Below are 21,303 nucleotides of genomic sequence, written 5' to 3' on the forward strand. Positions count from 1 at the left end.
ATATGATTGTATGTAGAAATATTTGTAACCAGTTGCCATCTAGTATATGTACTATGATGACTGTATAACAAATAAACGCAGAAGTCAGTTAAATTTTGTTCCCAAGGGTCAAAATAAAAACAATACAACAATATCATGTTGAATTATAACCCAAAGGACAAAATAAATATCCATAATTACATACTGAGATAAATAAACTACTGAGTAAGTAAATAAACAGAGAGAAGAGACAAAGCTCTTTACCAAAGAATTCAAAATAATCTGTGTTCCACCTTCAATGAGGTGAAACACAATCTGCCATTTCTTAAGCGTGGTCTGCTCATTATGATATCCTTTCAAAGAGTACAATAGGGAAAGGATTGGGGGCAAAAGCAACTTCACAATGGAGAAATCTGTAAAGCACTACCTCAGCCAGTGACCAACGTAGATATATATCATCAACATCAATGATGTTTTGTGTCCTTGACATGATGTACCAAAAATGACATTGGACCTCTGTGACCTTCTTCCTAACAATCTATAACCCCAGCCTAATCATGAACAAGTATCAGACAAATCACAATTTAGGGATGCTTCACAAAATGCCATTGTTAGCTGCCATTAAGCCAACTCTGACTCACTGCAACTTTATGTATGACAGAACAAAACATTGCTCAGTCCTCTATCATCCTCACAATCCTTGGCATGTTTGAGTCCATTGCTGTAACCATTGTGCCAATCCACCTTAAGAAGCACTTCCTCATTTTTGCTGACCCTCTACCTAACAAAAGGAGCCCTGGTGGTGTAGTGGGTTAAACACTGAGATGCTAAGTGAAAGGTCAGTGATTTGAACCCACCAGCCACCCTGAGGAGGAAAAATGAGGCAGTCTGCTTGTATAAAGATTTGGAGCTTAGGAAATCCTATCGAGCAGGTCTACTTTGTCCTCTAGGGTCACTCTAAATCAAAATCAAGTAGGCAACCATGGGTTTTTTTGGGTTTGATTTGGTTTGGTTTCAACTACCCAACCTTTAAGTCCTTTTTCAAGGATTGATATTTCTGATGATGTGTCCAAAGTAAACAAGATGAAGTTCTCACCATCCTCACTTCTCAGGAGTATTCTGGCTGTCTGTCCTCCTAGATTGATTTATATAAAATGCTTGTATAAAACTGTCAACGTCATAAATAACAAGGAAGGGCCGAGAAACTGTCATAGCCAATGGGAGCCTAAGGAGACTTGGCAACTAAATGCAGTATGGGATCCTTAATGGGACTCTGGAACAGAAATAGAACATCAGGTTAAAAAATCTTAGGAAATCTGACTAAAGTATGGACTTGAGTTAATAATAATGTACAAGCAATAGTCCATTAATTGCAGCAAATGTGTCACACTAATTCAAGATGTTCATAATAGGGAAACATGGTAGAGAATATATGGATCTCTTTGTACTATTTTCATAATTTTTCTGTATATCTGAAAGTATTCTAAAAAATAAAAGGTATGTTTTTAAATGTTTCAATCGATTTTAATATTTAAGTTAATTCAATATATCTAAAATATTATTTCACCATGTAAAGAACATAATTTTTTTAATAGGGGTTTGAATGAAAATCTATAGAGCAATGTATTTATCCATTAAACTGTTTTACACACTTTGTTTCATAACATTAATTTCAGTTCCCTCAATGCATTTTTCCCACTTCCTGCCTAGGTTCCTTAAATCCATTCATCCTTCTTTCCTGATCCTTCCTGTCTCCTGAGCTTTGTTTAGGGTCCTGTATGATTTATGGCTCTGAGAAGTACGTTCCTCATTAATACTATTGTTCATCTTATAGGCCCGTCTGCTGTTTGGCTACAAGGTGATCCCCAGGGGTAGGTTCCGGTCCAGGCTCAAATGGTATTTAAGGACCTCAATCTTAGGGGTTCCACTAATCTCGATCAAACCACTAAGTCTGGTCTGTTTTGTGACTGTGAATTTTGTTCTACATTTTTCTTCCATTCTGACCAGGACTTTCTGTGGTCCCAATCACAGCAGTCAGCAGTAGTACCTCGGTACCATCTAGTTCTTCTGGTCTCAGGGTAGTAGAGGCTGTTGTTCAGGTGGTTCTCTAGACTTTTGAACTCATTGTTTCCTTGAGTCTTTGATTTTCTTCACTGGTGTTGCATATGAGATGGCTGCTCCCTAGCTTTTAAGACCCCAGTTACTACCCATCATAGTAGAATATGGAGCACTGACTAGCAATTGATTTGGCTGTCCCCTAGGCTTGTACAGCAGTCTGGACCTTCTCTTGTTCTGAGCCCCACTGAAAACTAGCAGCCTTTGAGTTACTTGATAACTAGGCCAGAATAGCACACCAATTGAGGGATAGGTTGCCTCCAAAACCCAAAGAGACCCACCGGGCATTGTATTTCTTTGTTAGCTGTGGGAGAGGCTAGAGGCAATAACTTATCCTTCACTTTAATAGGAATGCCTCAACATTCTCCATTCCACCCTGGAACTGTGGTAGTAAGCCCCCAAGTCCAGTGACTCACTCCCTCAAGGTGTTTGCTTATGGAGAAGAAATTTTCATGACATTGTCTCCTATTTGCTCTACTATATATACATTTGCATATATATTACAGCACATGCCAATATATATGTAGAAACATCCTCCGCCAAAGCTATATATCCTCATGGGTGTCATCCCATTTGCTTACCCATACCTGTTCAGCTTGCATGCCTCCCTATGTATCTACTAGTAGATTAGTGTTTATTATTACTGATACTTCAGGGTGCTGTATGCAATAGTATCTGCCTTTGTTATCTGTAACTCTTTTGCACCTCTCAGTGTCTTCCTATGCCTTAGTGATTCTGTGTTGATCTCCCTTATTATCTATTGCCTTTCCCCTCACCCAAATTAATATCTGCTTACTATCTAGTGCATGGCACTGTAGAATAAGCACTAGATTGCCAACCTCAAGATTGGCAGTTCAAACGCATCAGCTGCTCTTTGGAAACACTATACAAGGTTGCTATGACTCAGAACTGATTTGATGACACTCAACGACAACAACAATCTAGTTAGTGATTTTCCCTTCTCTTCCCTCCCCTCACCTCCTATCCTTAGTAACCACCAAAGAATGCAGCTCCTTTGTGGAAGCATTTACTTGATGTTTTATACTAGTGGTCTCATACAACATTTGTCCTTTTGTGATTGACGTTTTTCTCGCAGTACAATTTCCTCCAGGTAACCAAAATAAAAATTACTAATGAGATATTTTATATCTTTTTTCATACTAACTGCTGAAATCTGAGTGTAATTTATACTTATAGCACATCTCAATTCATATTGCCCACATTTCAACTGCTCAAAACTCATGGTGGCAGTATTAAAGAGAGGACAGATCTAGATCAATGGTGTATTGTCATGTTTGCATTGTTTATTCTATGCCCAAGAAATCCCAGCATCAAGCAGCAAGGACAACAATTGTCATCAAGAAAATTCAGAACTACATTCTTGTTTGCATTTCAATATTGGTTACCAGTCCAATATTGAGGTAGATGTTTCCATACCTCTCCCTACTAGACTGAGCTGCCCCAATACAGAGGCCATATCTTATTCATCTTTGGCTGAATGTTTGCAACAAAGACTTGTATATATAAAAGGCATTCAATAAATGTTCATTAAATGGCATAGCAAGTATTGAAATATTCGTACCCGACTCTCTTGACACTCCTCAAACTCCAAAAACTGTCCCCTTTCATGACCCCTCATGCCTCAGAGCACAGATATAGAGACAGGAGCCTATAGAAGGAGCCCTGGTAGTGTTGTACATTTGATTTGGGGCTGTTAATCACAAGGTTGGTGGTTCAAACCACCAGGTGCTCCACAGTAGAAAGACTGTGAAAACTGTGAAGATTTACAGTCTTGGGAATTCTACATGGGGGCATTATGAATCATAATTGAGTTGATGGCAGTAGATTATTTTCATCTTTATAGAAACAAACTGCCACATCTGTCTCCAATGGAGTGACTGGTGGTTTTGAACTGCTAACTTTTTGGTGAGCAGCTAAGTGCTTAACTACTGCACACACACACACACACCCCCAAGGGCTCCTTGGAGTGATGAGTACACAGTTAGAATTTGGCATTTAGGAAAGATGTTTAGCTGTAAATATAAATTTTAAAGATGAAAGTGATGAATGGAAGAGAAGGACTCCAAAGACGTCTGACAATGGCAGTTCAAGCAGAAGAGTAGGAAGTTGGGCTTTAGCAAAAGAGAGGGCCCTGCCTCCTAAAGATGACGTGAAGAAAGCTTTGGAAGTGTGATTTTAAGAACAATTGCAAGGTCACAGAAAGTTGAGTAGATCCTGCTGTTGTTGGTAAGTGATGTCAAGTTGGTACCGACGCATAGCAACCCAACCCTGTATAGGGTTTCTGAGGAGTGGCTGGTGCGTTTGAACCGCCGACGTTTAGGTACAGTGTTAATCCTGCAGTGCCACACCAGGACTCTAGAGCCTGTTGCTGTTAAGTACTTTGGAATCGGTTCCAACTCATACTGATCCTGTATAGAGTTTCCGAGGAGCTTCTAAGGTTATCAGTCCAGTACTCAGCCTACAGCGCCGCACCACGTTTCTTGTTGTTGCTGTTGTTAAGTGCCTTCGAGTCAGTTCCGATCCATAGCGACCCTGTATAGGGTTTACAAGGAGCCTCTGGTGAGCTTGAACCGCCGACCTTGCATATCAAACCGACTTTGCAGTCCCCCTTATTAACCCACAGCGCCACACCAGGATGGCCTTAATTTTCCCTGCTGAGAGTAACAAGGTTGAGCATGGCAAACCGCAGCAATATTTGTGAGGACGGTAGGAGCAAGAGCTGACCAAGAGGATGTACAAGATTAGTCTCATGGTGGCATTGGGGACCCATCTGGCACGGTCATTGCTCCTTTCTGACCTCCAAGTCTCAAGACAGGCTGTCTGATCACTCTGGACACTGATGTCCCAAGAGAAATTTTGCCGCTAGAAGTACCAGAAAATCAACACCCAACCAACAACCTGACCCAGCAAGTTTGCATTCTTCAGCCATTCTTCCTTTCTTCCTACACCTCCACCTTACCAAGCAGGTCCAGGCAGTTGCTCTTGGCCAGGGTGCTCCAGATCCACAGGTATGGGTGTTACCCAGCCCCCAGTTCTAGCCTTGGTGCCAGCTCACCTGCACCACCTACAGGCCAAAATGGAGTAAGACTCCTGTGCTACTTCTCTTGTTTCTGCCTTTGTTCCCTAACCCCTCGTCCACTCCAACAGCTGCTGGGAGGCAGGCCCATACTCAAACCCTTAGACCCCAAGGCATCTCAGACCTGGAAAACACCCGGATCACCTGTTTAAACAGGGCTTTACAGAAGGAGATACTAAAGACATTCATTTATTCCACAGATATTTATTTGTTGTGGTTGTTAAATGCTGTCAAGGCAATCCTGACCCATAACAACACTGTAGAGGGTTTCTGAGGAGTAGCTGGTGAGCTTGAACTGCCAACCTCGTGATTCAAAGTGACTTTGCAGTCCAACGTATTAACCCACAGAGCAACTACTAATGTGTTAGTGACCCAGGCACATGTCCAAAGGTAGGGATACTCACAGAGGTTCCTGCTCCCATGAAGCTCACCACCTAGGGGACAAGTCCAGTAAAAAGTTCTAAATTGTCCAGTGTTGGAAAGGGACAAGTTTCCAATGAAATATATGGCTGGGAGAATAGGAGGGGAGATCTTCTCCCTGAAGACATCACATTTAGGTTAGGAACTGAAGGACCAATAGAAATTAACCAAGCAGAAACAGAAAGGAGGAAAGAACTTTCCAGGCAGAAGAAACAGTGTGGAAGAAGTCCTTGAGACCCACAACTCATGATGATTAGGGCCCTGACAAGATCCCATAAAGCACATTTCACTTCCCTCACCTCATTCCCACACCAATTTACCATCAAAATGTCCCCAAGGAAGGCAGTATTGGTCGTCACTCCATTTAAGAACATGTGGCTATTTTATCCTTCATCTTATTTGTAATATTTTAAGTTCTTCCTCTCTTTTCAAGTTTGTTTTATTATTACCTAAATTTGATAAGCACTGGACTGCTAAATTTAAGGTCAGCAGTTCAAAACCACCAGCTGCTCCTCAGAAAGCATTTGCTTTGAGTTGGAACTGACTCAACAACATATATCAACAACAACAAGAACATTTGATAAGATAACAAGTCAAGAAGTTAAACCTTGGCTTCATTGGATCTAGAATCCAAACCCAGATTCCCCATCATGTTATGCAACAAGACATCTTTAACTTTGCTGGACTCCAGAAGAGGTCTGTGAACATGAAGCTCTGTCCACCTTCCACAAGTGACTTATCAATAGAAATGTCCTTGGATGTATCATATTTGGCCAACTATATAAATACAATATTATTCTCTCCATGTCCAGACAGTATACCTAAAGTTAACCTGAAGGGCTAAGGGTCCATACCAGAGTCAGCTGGCCATAATAGCAGAAAAAGCACACTTGAAAAGTGATCCTCATTACAAGTGTGCTAGAACACCCAGAGACGGGTGGTGATTAAGAACGGGGCTAAGGAATACACTCGTCTCTTGGTGAAAAATAATGATAAAAATTCTGGATTGGGAAATGATGAGTGTTGTAATAAATGTTTATTGGAGTGCTCAAGAATGAACATGGACTGATGGACAGTAGTGAACACTGGTAGAAATACACCACACACACATATTACAGCCACAATTCCTCTCTTTCTCCAACAGCCATAACCTTACAGGGACCAGATGACAGTATCTGTTAGGACGTGTGTTGTTGGCACAAAGAACAGAAGCAGAGACTTGCGGTTAATGGATTCTAGTCAACCTGGAGGTTGATTGCTCAAAAAGCTAAACAAGGCAATGGTAGTACAGGGAAACAGGTTCTCAGTATAGATTCTTGAGCACCTCTCCTCAGTTCCTCATCTATAAAGTGGGAATAACAGTGCCCACCTCACAAGGTTCTGGCAAGGATTCAATGGATCAATGTCTGTAGAAGTTCCCAGTGGTCAGTGTATACTAAATGTGATGTCTGAGGGACGATGATGCAGAATTTGAATAAAAATGTTGATGACATAGAAGTGAGCAGTGGCCCATAGGAGATGATGAAATCGAGACTCAAAAAGATTTCAACAGATTTGAACTATGGGTAACACAACCTGACACTAAGTCAAGACAAACTGGAGTGTTGCACTGAGACTGAAAAACGGGGCTGGTGAGGGCCTGGTAGGGTGAGATGTGGGTTAATAGCAGCTGTAATGAAGAGACTCACTGGGTCAGTTGGAACTGATGCTGTGATGTGGTGGCCAAACAGGTAAAGCAATGTTGGACGACCTTACTAGCATCATCATTGTTACATATGTGGTTTCAGAACTACACTGAGTACATAGATTCTTCTACGTGTGATCTTATCAGTTGGAGAATATTGTTAGATCAAGAGAAAAGTAATTGCTCCTGAGAACTCTGAGTCAGGGGATCTCAGAATATTCTGGTCACTAATTGTGAAAGGAAGGAGCTCTGGTAGCGTAGTGGTTACGAATTGGGCTGCGAACCACAAGGTCAGCAGTTTGAAACTACCAGCTGTTCTGTGGGAGAAAGATGAGGCTTTCTGCTCCCATAAAGATTTACAGCCTCAGAAACCCTGTACAGGGTTGCTAAGAGTCAGAACAGACTCCATGGCACACAACAACAACAATTGTGAAAGGAACATTAGCAACCTGGAGAACAGCCTAGTGTGGTGCAAAGACTCAGGACAGAAACCCAGCTGACAAGCACGAGCTATGTGATCTTAAGAGACTCAATATCGCCAAGCTGAACTTCAATATCCTCACCTGTCAAATAGGAGTGGCAATGCCTGCCTGCCTCCTGAGCTGTCTTGAGGATTAAATGAAATCATATATATCATGTGCCCAAGCATAGAGACTGCACCCAAAAAAGCCCATCAACTGTTATTAGGCATGCAGGCCTCTCAATTATCCTCTTATATGTGTCTGCTCTGTGATCTCTTGTAATCTACCTTGATCCCTGGTCAGTTTCCTTCAGACCCCACCATCCTCTCAGTAACTTGGGCCTCCTCACCTGATGCCCACAGGGACCCAGAAAAACCACCCTGAAAGCAAATGCCCACCTATGAAGAGGTATTTCTACCCCAGCCAACTGTGGAAAATCCCCAAGAGAACACTGTCACACCTCTCAGGAGTTTCCATGGCCACCTCCACTCCTCCCAGCTCCAAGACGAGCCAATAGACAGTTAAAGATTGAGGTCTCTAGATCTCAGCATGGCTTCACTCTAAGATGCTTCGTGAGCATCTCCTGTGCACCAGAGGCCAGCACAGAACATGAATGGGGTACACATGGTCCCTGCCCTCATGCAGTTTACGTATGGGAAAGTCACACAGTACAACTTGTACACATATACAGAGAGAGAGAGAAAAATAAAAAATTGCAAATGAGCAATGTGCAAAAGAAAATCAAACTAATTTGGGGGCCTTAAGAGTCAGACTTTAAGAAGTAATATGTGAACTTAGCCCTGGAGAATGAGTAATAAAGTCCTCAGGCCCCTTTCTATGAAGAATTACATCACCCTTGGGTACTAGAGAGCTCAAGACCACCTTGAAAGGGAACCCCCAACTTCTTCCCATGGACAGGTACTTCTACCTGAGTCAACTGTGGAAAATCCCCAATAGGACTCTGCCACTCCTCCCAGGAGTTCCAACCCCACCCACACTCCTCCCAGTTAATAATACCTTCTTTCTGTTCATGCTCAGCTCTAATTAAGGCCCTGCCTTCAGTAAGCCCTACTTGGCAGAACTTGCTGCTGCAGAAGCACACCTGACCCTACTTCTATCGGACTCTGAGTTTCAGGAAAACTTGTACCTTGGCAAGAACTGCCCCACCCTTGGTCTCCTACACCTCTCCTCTCAATCGTCGGCACTCCGAGCACTCTGGAGAAGGGTAAAAGGTAGTCCAGGAACCAACATGGTGATTTGTGGGAGTCTACAGTTCTGACGCTGTAGAATATGGACTGCTAGGCTGGTTTGAACCACATGGTCAGCTGTTCAAACTCACCCATTGCTCCTTGGAAATCCTATACAGGGTCGCTATGAATCAGAAATGACTCAATGGCATTTAACAACAACATCACTAGTTCTAAGGCTCAGTCTCCCTTCCCCAATTCTTCTTTCACACTTGTTGTTGTTAGGTATCATTAAGTCGGTACCGACTCATAGCGACCCTATGCACAATAGAACGAAACAATGCCCAGTCCTGTGCCAACATCACTATTGTTGCCATGCTTGCGTCATTTGATGCTGCCACTTTCCAATCCATCTCACTGGGGGTCTTCCTCTTTTTCTCTGACTCTCCACCTTACCAAACACGATATCCTTCTCCAGCGACTGCTCCCTTCTGACAATATGTCCAAAGTATGAGAGACAAAGTTTGACCGTCTTGGCCTCTAAGGAGCACTCTGGCTGCACTTCTTCCAAAATGGATCTATTGGTTATTTTGGCAGCCCATGGCACTTTCAATATTCTCCAACACCATAACTCAAATGCGTCAATTCTTCTACGATCTTCCTTATTCACTGTCCAGTTTTCACATGCAAGCAAGATTATTGAAAATACCATGGCTTGTGTCATGCGCACCTTAGTCCTCAAGCTCTTCAACACTTTAAAAAGGTCTTAGGCAGCAGATTTGTCTAATGCAATACATCATTTGATTTCTTGGCTACTGCTTCCATGAGTGTTGATGAATGATCTAAGAAGAATGAAGTCCTTGACAACTTCAACCTTTTCTCCATGAGAGTAAAGCAGAAAGATGAAAGACAAACTCAGACACAGAAGTAGCTGACAGAACTGAGAAGCACAGAGATAGAAAGACAGCATGAAAGAAAGAACGAAAAGAAGAGACAGAGAAACAGGCAGAGGTGGAGAGGGAGAGAGAGATAAGAGTCAGTAGACAGAAAGAGAGTTACTGAAAGGGACAGGTGAGAGCATGAGGATGGACTGGACAGGACCCACAGGAGGAAAGTATCCTGAGTGGCCAGTTTTGAGGGAGCAGCCCCATGAGACAGCAGGCTAGGTTTCTACCTGTTGCATCCACCACAGTGAAAAGGGGGGGTGAGGGAACCACATTGGTGCTAGGGAACATATCTCTCCCCAAATGACATGAGTGATAGGGAAGGCTGCTGGAATTAAGTATAGGCTGCAGTAGTGGGCTGGGTTTAGGCACAGCATGAACATCAAAACATCAGGGTTTTCCATTCTGCAACAAACATCCCAGGAGCAGTCCAGGGCAAAGTTAGAAACCCTGCCTCTCCATTCACCCTGTCCTGTCCCTGGCTTGGCTTTTATCCCTTCTGTCCTTCCATACTTTGAGCCATACTGCAAAGCCATTTGAACTGCAAGGTCAGCAGTTCAAGCTCACCAGCCACTCCTCAGAAACCCTATACAGGGTCGCTATGGGTCGGAACCGACTCAACAGCACTTCACAACAACAGTATGCCAGTCAACTCCATGTTGGGTCCTGAAGATACAGAGAGGAGCCCAGCATCAGAGTGGGAGAGGTAAAGGGAACAGTGATACAACCACAGTAAGGTGCAGAGAGGCACTGGAGCAGAAATGTCCTTTCAGGTCTGAAGAAGAAGAGAAATGTCCTTCCTTCAGGTCTGAAGAATCAGGAAGCCTTCCAGAAGAGCTGGCTTTTTTAAAGGGTTGGGAACCCAGGTGGAATTGGAGAGGTGCAGAAGAGCAAAGACTCAAGATGGGGAAGCCCACAGTGTGAGTAGACTGTAAGTTGCCCACTTGAGCTCACTCTTTGGGACAAGTAGTTTGGAACTGGGTTGTGGAAAGCACTAGAGGCCATGCTAAGATGTTTTACTCTGTCAGTGAAAGGAGGCATGGCATTTATGTGACCAGAGGAATACTAAGAGTAGAATCTGAGACCTCCTTACTTTGTTTAATTCACTAGGTGACCTTGAACAGGTAATCTGCCTTCTTTGGGTTCAGTTTTCTACAAAACAGCAATTGTTTGTTTGTTATCAGATTGTTGTTGTTGATGTTATGTGCCATGGCATCAGTTCCGACTCATAGCGACCCTGCATAGGGTTTCCAAGGATGTAAATCTTTACGGGAGTAGAAAGCCTCGTCTTTCTCCCACAGAACAACTGGTCATTTCGAACTGCTGACAGTGAGATTAGCAGTCTGATTGCTCTCTAAATGTGGCACTGTGGGCTAACACACTGGCCTGCAAAGTTGATTTGAACCACAAGGTCACCAGCTGCTCTTTGGAAACCCTATACAGGGTCGCTAGAGGTCCGAACTGACTCTATGGCACTTAACAACACAACAACAGCAACCTATCACCATTAAGTAGAGTCCAACTCATAGCGATGCATAGTAACAGAATCCTGAAGAAATACATCATGTTTGGTAAAGTAGAGGATCATAGAAAAGAGAAAGACCCTCGATGAAATGGACTGACATAGTGGCTACAACAAGGAGCTCAAATCTACCTGCTCTAGAGAAGCTGGCTCCGGACAGGGCAGCATTTCATCCTGTTAGACAGGGATCCCTGTGAGTCAGCAATTACTCCACCAGCCCTAACACAACACTACTCTCTATTCCAAAGAAAGCCTCGTTCAGAGTTGTTGGACTTGTTTTTCAGCTTGTTGTTGTTACTGTTAGGTGCCATCAAGTTGGTTCTGACTCATAGTAACCATATGCACAACAGATGGTCCTGTGCCATCCTCACAATTGTTATGTCTGAGCCCATTGTCACTCCATCTCGTTGGGGCTCTTCCTCTTTTTCAGTTTACACTTGTGGAAAACAACTGACAAGATTGAATTCTCGGCCTAGGGGACATGAAAGAGGTGTAACCTCTCCCTCACCAGAATCTCCTTGTTTGGATTCTTGCTGCTCAACACAGCCTGTACTTACAGCCTACACCAAACTGCCCCAGGCAGCTGAGGTTGTTGTCCATCAGGCACATCCTTCCTGCCACAGTCCAATTGGAATAATTGCAACAAGCACAACTGAAAAAAGCAGCAATAACAATGCTACTTCAACTTTATTTTTTGTGAATGAAAGACTGAGTTAAAGTTGACAGAACAAATAGGTTTCCCATTCAACAATTCATACTCATTTTGCTTCATAACATGGATTGCAACACGCACAACGTAACAGCACTCTTCCCATTTCCTCCCTGTGTTTCCTGTTTCCATTAGTTTTTCTTTCCTATCCCTTCTGAGCAGCGTAGCGGTTATAAATTGGGCTGTGGACCGCAAGGTCAGCAATTCGAAACTACCAGCTGCTCCGCAGGAGAAAGAGGAGGCTTTCTGCTCCTGTAAAGATTTACAGCCTCAGAAACCCTGTTCAGGGTTGCTATGGGTCAGAACCGACTTGACAGCACTTAACAACAACAACAACAATCCCTTCTAAACTTTATTCCTGGGAAAATGCTGTCCTTTTGATCTCATACCGTTGATTGTTCTAAGGAGTGTGTACCTCCCTAGTGCTATTGTTTATATACCTCAACTTTAATGGGAAAACTATGATATGTTAGGCATGAGTTCTAAGACCCTTATGTATTTTTCTTCATTTAACCCTCACAATGACCCTCTGAGATGGGTGTTACTACAATCCCTACTATAAATTTGCCTAGCACTAGCATTGCCAATGGTTAAAGAAAGAGCTCCTGGGCATGCTGGGAGAAATGTCCCTATTTAAGGACTTGGATGTGGTGAGCCGTATGGAATGGAGTGTCTTGAAATTTGCCTAGCACTAGCATTTGCCATTGATGTGCCAGTTTTACTTAAATTATATCAATAAAATATATTTTTTAAGAAAAAATAATGTAGGACATGTAATATTATTTTTCAATAATATTTTGTTGTATTTTAAGTGACTGCACAGCAAATTGGATTCCCGTCTGACAATTTCTACACAAGTCATTCAGAAACATTAGTTACGTTCTACACATTTGTCAATAGCCTCATTATGTTCCGGGCTTTCCATTTCCAGTCCTCTAGTTTCCCTGCCCCTTTTGACTTCTCATCTTTGCTTTAGAGCAATTGTTGACTTTTGGTCTCATACAGATGGAGCCCCGAACTCACAGATGAAATCCTTCATTGTGTATTAATTTGTTATTTTGCTTAAAAATGACTTCAGGGGATGGTTTTGGTTCAAGGTTTAAAGAGTAGCTCAGGGCGATGTCTCAGAGTCTTCCAGTCTCAACTGGCCTTGATGACGTTGTTCATGGAGGTAGCAAGAGTCTATAGTCCCTGCCCAGCCTCCCTGGAGTGGACAAGACCAAATCGTCCCTGAGGCCTGGGAGGGGCTTAAGTCAGAGAGAGGAAGGCCTCTGCTTTAAACAGACTATAAGGTAGTCCAAGCAGTCTAAAGGACAGCTTTTCATGAGACCATTTCTCAACATCTCATGCTTGTTCCTTCAGGTACATCCTGTATATGGCTGTTAAAGTCACCTTTATTGTTGTAAGACAAGTGGGAGCACATACTAATGAATTAAGGATGGTTTCTCTAGAAGTCTGCAGCCAGCCATCAATCCAAAGAAAAGACTGGGTTGGCCAGAGTCTCCCATAGGATGAGATCCCTGAGTGTTCTGTGTCTGGAGCCATCTCCTCCTGCTGTATAAATCATGAAAAGGTCACTAAGTCTCCCTTAGCCTCTGGATAATGGAGAAATGCATTCCTTCCTCTTCTTACATCCCCATTGGTCTGAAGATAAATGGCAAATGGACAAACTGAATTAAGAAGGTCAGGGGACAATCGTTCTAAAGTACAAAGTGCTATATAAATGCGAGGCTTGGTGTAAGAGTTGCGAAAATAATTAGACACTGTGAATACTAAAGGAGTTTTTAGGGGAGAAAGCCCATGTTTCTGAGTCCTTCTATTTACCCTCTCTGTTCTCTTCCTTCCTGTCTTTCCTTGTTTAAGATCTGAACCAAAACCAGTTGCCATCAAGTTCAATTCCCAGCAACCCCAGCAGATCTGCACTCTATAGGGTTTTCAAGGCTGGTCTTTCAGAAGCAAATTGCCAGGCCTTTCCTCTGAAGTACCTCTGAGTGGGTTCAAACAGCCAAATTTTCGGTTAGTAGTTGAGTTAAACATTTGTGCCACCTAGGGATGCCTTTTTCAGGCCAGTACCATTGAAAACAAGAAGTAGCCTTTGTGCTTCCAATAAACAGCAGCGTGATGTCACTCACTGTCTGAGAAGGGGGAAGGGCACAGACAACAGCAAAGGATGCAGAGGTCTAAGATTCTGGATCCCACACAGCCCAATGCCCAGTGAGCCCAGAAGGGCAAGAGAGCAGCCTTGAGCAGCTTCTGCTCTTAGAGAGCTCTGGGAGTTAGGGAGATGGGACCCCAGGGCACAGCTGTCATTGCAGAAAGGCCACCAGGACTAGCCTGAACTTCACACCAGGAGAGAATGGATAGGAAAGGATGTTGCCAGGCATGGAGGCTGTCCAAGAAGAGGATGATGGAGTGGATTGGAAAGGTGAGCAAAAGCTTAAATCTGTTCACTCATTTACTCATTCATTTATTCAACTAATATCTGCATTACATTTCTGTTAAATTCCAGACACTGCTGAGGCACTGCGGATGCAGATATGACATGGTCCTCTCAAGACACCCACTCCTCCACAGGGGAAAAGACATGTATATTAACAATCATAGACCTTTAATAAAGACGACATGTAAATATGTACAAGTCAATCTGTGAGCAGAGGGAAGGCATCTGGTAAGATGAATCTGGATCCTGTGTGGGGTGGGGCTGCAGGCAGACAGGCAGAGGGACAAGTACAGGAGGAAAATTAAATCAAGGACTAATCCGTCATTTCACCTGACTGAGGAGGTGCGTGTCCAAGGAAGAGGAAGATCAGGCAAGAGGAAGTCTGGGGCCAGACTTAGTGGGCTATGATTGCCCAGCTGTGGGGCTTGGACATGACCAGGAGGAATGTGATCATATGATCCTTAGGAAGGACAAGAGACTGGAATCCTCTCATACATTTCTGGTGGGACTGTAACATGGTGCAACCACTGTGGAAAACAGTATGACAATTCCTTAAAAAGTTGGAAATGGAAATACCATAGGATCCAGCAATCCCAATTCTTAGTATATATCATTAAAAAATAATAGCCATCACACAAACAGATATATGTATGTATACCCATGTCCATCCCAGCACTATTAGAATGATGGCAACAACCTAAATTCCCATCAATGGGAGAGTGGATAAACAAACTATGGTATATAATACAATGGAATCCTTTGCAAAGTGAAAGAATAATGATGAATCTTTGTTGTCAGCCTATCTCTTCTTGATATGTTCTTGTCATTTGACTCCACAAACCCAAGCTCTCCTGAAACACCTCACAACAAAGATGAACCTGGAGGAACATTATGCTGAGTGAAATAAGTCAATCAAAAAGGACACATTTTTTATTAGATCACTATTGTAAAAAGTCTAGCATGCTTCGATGGTGACCAGGGGTGGGAAGGGAAAGGAGGTAAATCACTAACTAGAGGATTATGTTTGTTGTTGTTAAGTGTTGTCGAGTCGATTCCAACCCATAGCGATCCTGTATAGGGTTTCCAAGGAGCAGCTGGTGAGCTTGAACTGCCGACCTTGAAGTTCAAATGGCTTTGCAGTCTGGCGCATTAACCCACAGCGCCACACCAGGTACACACATATTAATTAGGTAAAAGGGAAGGCAGAAAATAAATAAATAAAAAGAAAAAATATTCAAATTTTAAAAAGGAAAGAAAGAAAGACAGGATGGGGTTGACAGGGAAAATGATAACACAGCAATGTGGAGGGAGAGGACAGGGGATCCTGGTCATCAAGTGGAAGCATCCAGAAAGGGAGCAAGAGCCTCTCTCACTGTTTGAAATGAGGCCAGGTCTTAATGATGTTGTACAAAGCCTTCCCAGGAGACAGAATACTGACCACATCACTGTGCCCAACCAGAAGGTAGTTGGTATCCAGGTAGCCCTCATGCACAGCACACTCGATCAGGTTCTGGGCGGCCTCCAGTGCTGCGTCATTTGGCGGCTTTTCTGTGGAGTACATTTATCCATCTATCATCAGGGTCTCAAGGTTCTTTGTTTAGGGAAAAGACAGTGTTTAGAATACAGTCTTCCTCCTCCTGCCTTCCACCACTACCCTAGCCAGCAAACTGACAGTAATTGTGGCAACCAGATAAAAAAGAAAATAGGGTCACCGTGTTCCCTGATTCCTCTTTGCCAGTGTTTCTTCTAGAAAGTTAAGAACTACTCTGGTTGAGAGCTGCAGCCTACACACTGTTGGAGCATCCATAGGTGTGATGCTGTAGGATCAGCACTGGAATGCAAATCACAAGGTCAGCAGTTCAAAACCACCAGCTGCTCCTCAGAAACCCTACACAGGGTGGCTATGACTTGGAACTAACTCAATGGCATTTAACAACAACAACATAGATGTGAGCATCTTAGCAGCTATTCCCAAACCCCATCCAACACCACCATACTTATGCCCAGTGTTTGCCATACCAGGCAATGGTGCTCCCTGGCATAGTTATCATTACTACCAAGAGACAGCATTTGCAGATGGAGCCACAAAAGCACTAAGGTTTGCAAAAGATTTTTGTGTTTCTCTCTTGTTCCATGCTAGCCTTTGATGTGGATCTAAAGAAAGATGGTACTGGGTATGAATGTGTGTGGATTTGGGGATGAAAGTTCTTCCTGGGAGGGACTCCTAGGGGCATCCTATTTTGAGAGCACAATTTAAAACTAAAATGTTCCACAGACTCATCTTACAATGTCCCCCAGACATCATGCTTCCCACACATTCTACAACTTTGTTACACAGATTCCCCTCTGCCCCATGTTCATGTCTTACCTACAAAGTTTCCTATGAAGGCAATTCCTAGGGCAATATCGTTGTATCCATAGGTGTGAGAGCCTAGGGTATGCCAGCCAACACCTTCATACACACCACCATCCTGGCCCACCAGGAAGCTACAATTAGGCAAAGGAAAACAGAGTTGAGCAAAGGAGACACAGTCACTCTGGGAAGCAGAATTTGTTTCATTCATTCCTTGGAAAATTCACCTTTCATCTATCCATCACATATTGATTTAACGTCTTTTATGTAGGCATGTTGTTAGAAGGGACCAGCAACAGTGGATCTAGTCTTACTCATGCTTCAAACTCTGGTTTTCTCTTTTACCTCCTTCTTCCACTGATAAATACCCTGTAATTACGTTGGCTCCACATGGATAATCCAAGCTAATTTCCTTATTTTCAAGTTTACTGATTAACAACTTTAATTCCATCTGCAATTCCTTCTTTCCTTGTAACCTACCACATTCACAGGTTCTGATGATTTGGAATTTTTTATTTTTTTAACTTTTTATATTGACTGAAGGTTTACAGAGCAGATCATCAGTTTTACATTCAACAAATCATATCTTTTCCTTCATTACATTATTTCAATCCCCTCCATGCACTAAAAGTTAATGGCATTTACCTCTGTTCACTTTAACCACTGCATTCCTTCCTGGGTCTCCCAGCATCCTTATCTTTCCTATGCCAACCTCCCTCTGGTTGTATATTGCCTGCCGGTCACCCATGTCAATGTGTGTCTACTCTCTTGTGCATGTATCATTTCCTCCTCCCCCTAAAACCAGCATAGATTGTTTCTTTTATCAAGAAACCCCTCCTCTTCTTGTTTTTTTGTTGTTGTTGTTGTTGTTTTTTATACACCCCCCCCCCCAAAAAAAAACCAAAAAAAACCCATGCAGGAATATATAATCATTTAAACAACCAAAGGGCACATTCTGGAAGCCAGCCTTCTGGCCACCAGCACACTGCCTTTCTCTTTCCATGAGTCTAGAGTCCTCAACTGCTCAATCTCTCTATGTCAGCACCTCTGCCTCCATCTCTTGTGTCGCTGCTTCTCTGGTTAGGGTCCCACATGACTTAGAATTCTGTTAAAATGTTCTGAAGGGTGTGCTTTTACCTATTATATTGCTATGTCAAGAATGGATTGGAAAAAGGCAAAGCTGTGGGCAGACATCTATTACAGTAATTCAGACAATAGGTGTTGATAACTTAGACCAGTGTAATGGTAGTTGGCATAGAGAAAAGTGGAAGAATTTTTTAAACATACAGGAAATAAAATTAACAAGTTGTGACTAATGATTGGATAAGGCTAGGTGAGGGGAAGGGAGGCATTCAAGATGATGCTCAATTTTATGGCTGGGGAAAGTGGAGAAGATAGGTTCAGTTTGGGAGATGTTGTTTTTTATAGACAGCAATTAAAGCTATGGAGTCCTGGTGTGGTGCTGTAGGATAAGCACTGAACTGCTTGCCACAGGTCAGTGGTGCAAACACTCCTTGGAAACCCAATACAAGGTCACTATGAGTTGGAACTGACTCGACAGCACTTAACAACAACAATAACTGAAGCTTTGGGAGTGGATGGATTGTCCAAGGAGATTGTACCTAGTGGAAAGAGAAAAGAACCCAAATCAGAATCCTGGGGAATATTGAATTTGAAGAAAGAGTCCAGAATGTGGACTAACAGAGGAGACTGAGGAGCAACCAGAGAAAAGGGAAATCAGGAGCGCTAGGGTTTGTGGATGTCAAAGGACATCTGGGATCAGAGGCAGTGAGAAAGACTGACTGGAGAGCAGCTGGCCAGACATGGCTCAACCATCTTGTGAGCAGCTTTGGCAGCAGAGGAAAGCCTGACAGAGCAGATTCACATGGGCAACTGGAAAGGTGCAATTTCTTCTTCTTCCTCATGCTCCCCTACTGGCCAGAGGTGGCCAACTCCCAACCTCATCTATCCCCATTGCAGACCCTGCTCTCCGGGAGTTCAGATCCATGTGATTGGGAGCCACACCAGTGTGAGTTGGGGGCCAGCTGTGCCGCTTTGGTGTGCCACTTTGATGCCTGCATTCAGGTGAGCTCAAGGTCAGACCTACAAAATCTAAGTGCCACTAGACCATCATTTAACCAGTCACTCTACGCCCAACTTACCTGTGGTCCAAACAGACACTAAACTCAGCTCCATCAAGGGCCTCCACAAACAGACATTAAACCCAACTCCATCAAGGGCCTCCACCAACTACTTCTGGATTGAGTGCCCTGAACAAAATAACACCAAGGCCAGTAGGAACTCCATCTTAGGCTAGGAACTCTGCCATCACATCCTTCCACAACCACTTTATGAGTTTCTTGGATTGCAGGAGCCCACCAGAAATTTTTCCCCTCTGGGTCGAACAACTGCACTGTTTGTTTTTACAAAAACATTAACCCCACAATGTCCTGAAGACAACAGATAAGTTTAGCTCACACTAAGAAACAAGAGAGAATGGCTCAAACAAATGACCAAGATGCAGAGAAAGAAAACATTTCTGAGGGAAAAAAGGCAATGGAACTAACTGAAAAAGAATTCAAAAGAATGATATTTTGGTGTCTTCAACAACTGAAAGATTAAGGAAAGCAAGGAGAACACAGAAAAAACTTTAGAAGAATTCAAGAAAATGCTACAAGAGCATGCAGACAAAATAAAGGCAAATTTTGAAACTATACAAAACCTGAAATTAGAAATCCACAAAATTAAAACTAAATTCTCAGAAATGGACAATACATTGAAAGGGCAAAGAAGAAGATTCAAAGCAATGGAAGCTCAAATTAGTGAACTTGAAGATAAATTTCTCAAAACTAGTATGCTAAAAGAACACCAGAAAAAAGAATGAAAAAAACTGAAGAAAACCTTAGAGTTATATGGGACACCTTGAAGAAAAACAACTTATGAATGATTGGAGTTCCAGAATAGGAAAAGACAATAAAAAGCACATAGAAATTTGTCAAAGAGTTGCTGGAGAAAAACTTCTCTTACATCATGAAAGATGAGAAGATAATCATACAAGAAGTTGAAAGAACCCCAAACAGGCTAGATTCCCCAAAGAAAATCACCAAGACATAGCATAATTAAACTTTCCAAAATCAAAGACAAATGAAAAGTTATAAGATAGGAGAACCAATAAAACTAAGCTCTAATTTCTCAGCAGAAACCATGCAGGCAAGAAGGCAGTGGGATGACATATGCAAACCTCTAGAAGAAAAAAATTGCCAACCAAGAATCATGTACACAGCAAAACTGTCCCTAAAATACGATGGTGAAATTAGGACATTTCCTGATAAATAGGAATTAAAGGAATTTCTAATGACCAGACCAACTTTACAAAAAATGCTAAAGGGTGTTCTTTGAACTGAGAACCAACAACAGCAGACAACAACCTGAGATTACCATACATTACAGCACCACCCAGAACTCAATCCAGATATGTTGTTGCTGTTAATTGCCGTAGAGTCGGCTCCTACCCATAGCGACCCTGTACAGGGTTTCCGAGGAGCAGCTGGTGAGCTTGAACTGCCAACCTTGCAGTTCAAATGGCTTTGCAGTCTGGCACATTAACCCACAGCGCCACTAATATTTAAAGTAAAACAAACTTATAAGGCTGAAAATAGAAATCAATGTATAATGAAGTCAACTACAAAGCAAAAAGAGGTAATAGTGTAGATACAGAACTTCCAAATGGCAAGGAAGTCAAGTAGATTCCAAGATAAAACAGACTGTTTTAAGCAGGGAATCTTAATAAATTATAGGGTCATCTCAAAGGAAAATAATACACCTGTACATCAAAATATAAAAAGAGCAAAATCAGAAAGATTTAGTAAACATTAACACAACAGAAATGAAAATGAAAAGAAAACGCACAAACAAAATGAACTCAGCACAGAAAAGTATGTGGAACAAAGAATCCAGCAGTACCACACACAGGATCAATTACAAGGCTTTTCATGATGTGAGTTCTGTCTGCCTCTCCAGCCTTACCTCTTAGCACTTTTCTCTTTGAAATCTGTTTTTAGGTATGAGTTTTGTTCAATTCCTCAGAGATATGCTACCCATCTGGACTCCAACCTTTGGATATACTGTTCCCTTTATATAGCACTCTCTTACCTCTTTTGTGCCTGACTAACTCCTATTCTTTATGCCCCAACTGAGATGCCCTTCCCTCTGGTAACCTTTTCCTGACACCAATCACTTTCCTCTCAAGCCCCAGTTAGGGACTCACCTATATGTATTCTGCACTTTGTCAGACACAGTCCCTAATATTCTGAATTGCAATTGCTGTTTAGTTCTCTTCCTTCCTCAATATATATAAAATACTTACTAATGAAGATAAAGAGCACAGCCTTC

At 42.5% G+C, this 21,303-nt stretch overlaps 1 protein-coding gene and 1 pseudogene across 1 annotated transcript in view; both read right to left on the bottom strand.

Moving 5' to 3' along the window:
* Positions 1-21,303, bottom strand: part of LOC102840066 — a 1,013,887-nt pseudogene that overhangs the window by 800,653 nt on the left and 191,931 nt on the right.
* PGLYRP3 (peptidoglycan recognition protein 3) overlaps positions 15,928-21,303 on the bottom strand; it is a 21,348-nt gene continuing 15,972 nt past the window's right edge. Inside the window, exons 6-7 of the mRNA XM_006861683.1 lie at positions 16,927-17,045; positions 15,928-16,106 (exon numbers count right to left, since the gene is read on the bottom strand). Coding sequence (XP_006861745.1) covers positions 15,928-16,106; positions 16,927-17,045 — 298 coding nt within the window. The remainder of the gene's footprint in view (positions 16,107-16,926; positions 17,046-21,303) is intronic.

Source organism: Chrysochloris asiatica, unplaced genomic scaffold (assembly GCF_000296735.1).
Source record: "Chrysochloris asiatica unplaced genomic scaffold, ChrAsi1.0 scaffold00042, whole genome shotgun sequence".
Taxonomy (NCBI): domain Eukaryota; kingdom Metazoa; phylum Chordata; class Mammalia; order Afrosoricida; family Chrysochloridae; genus Chrysochloris; species Chrysochloris asiatica.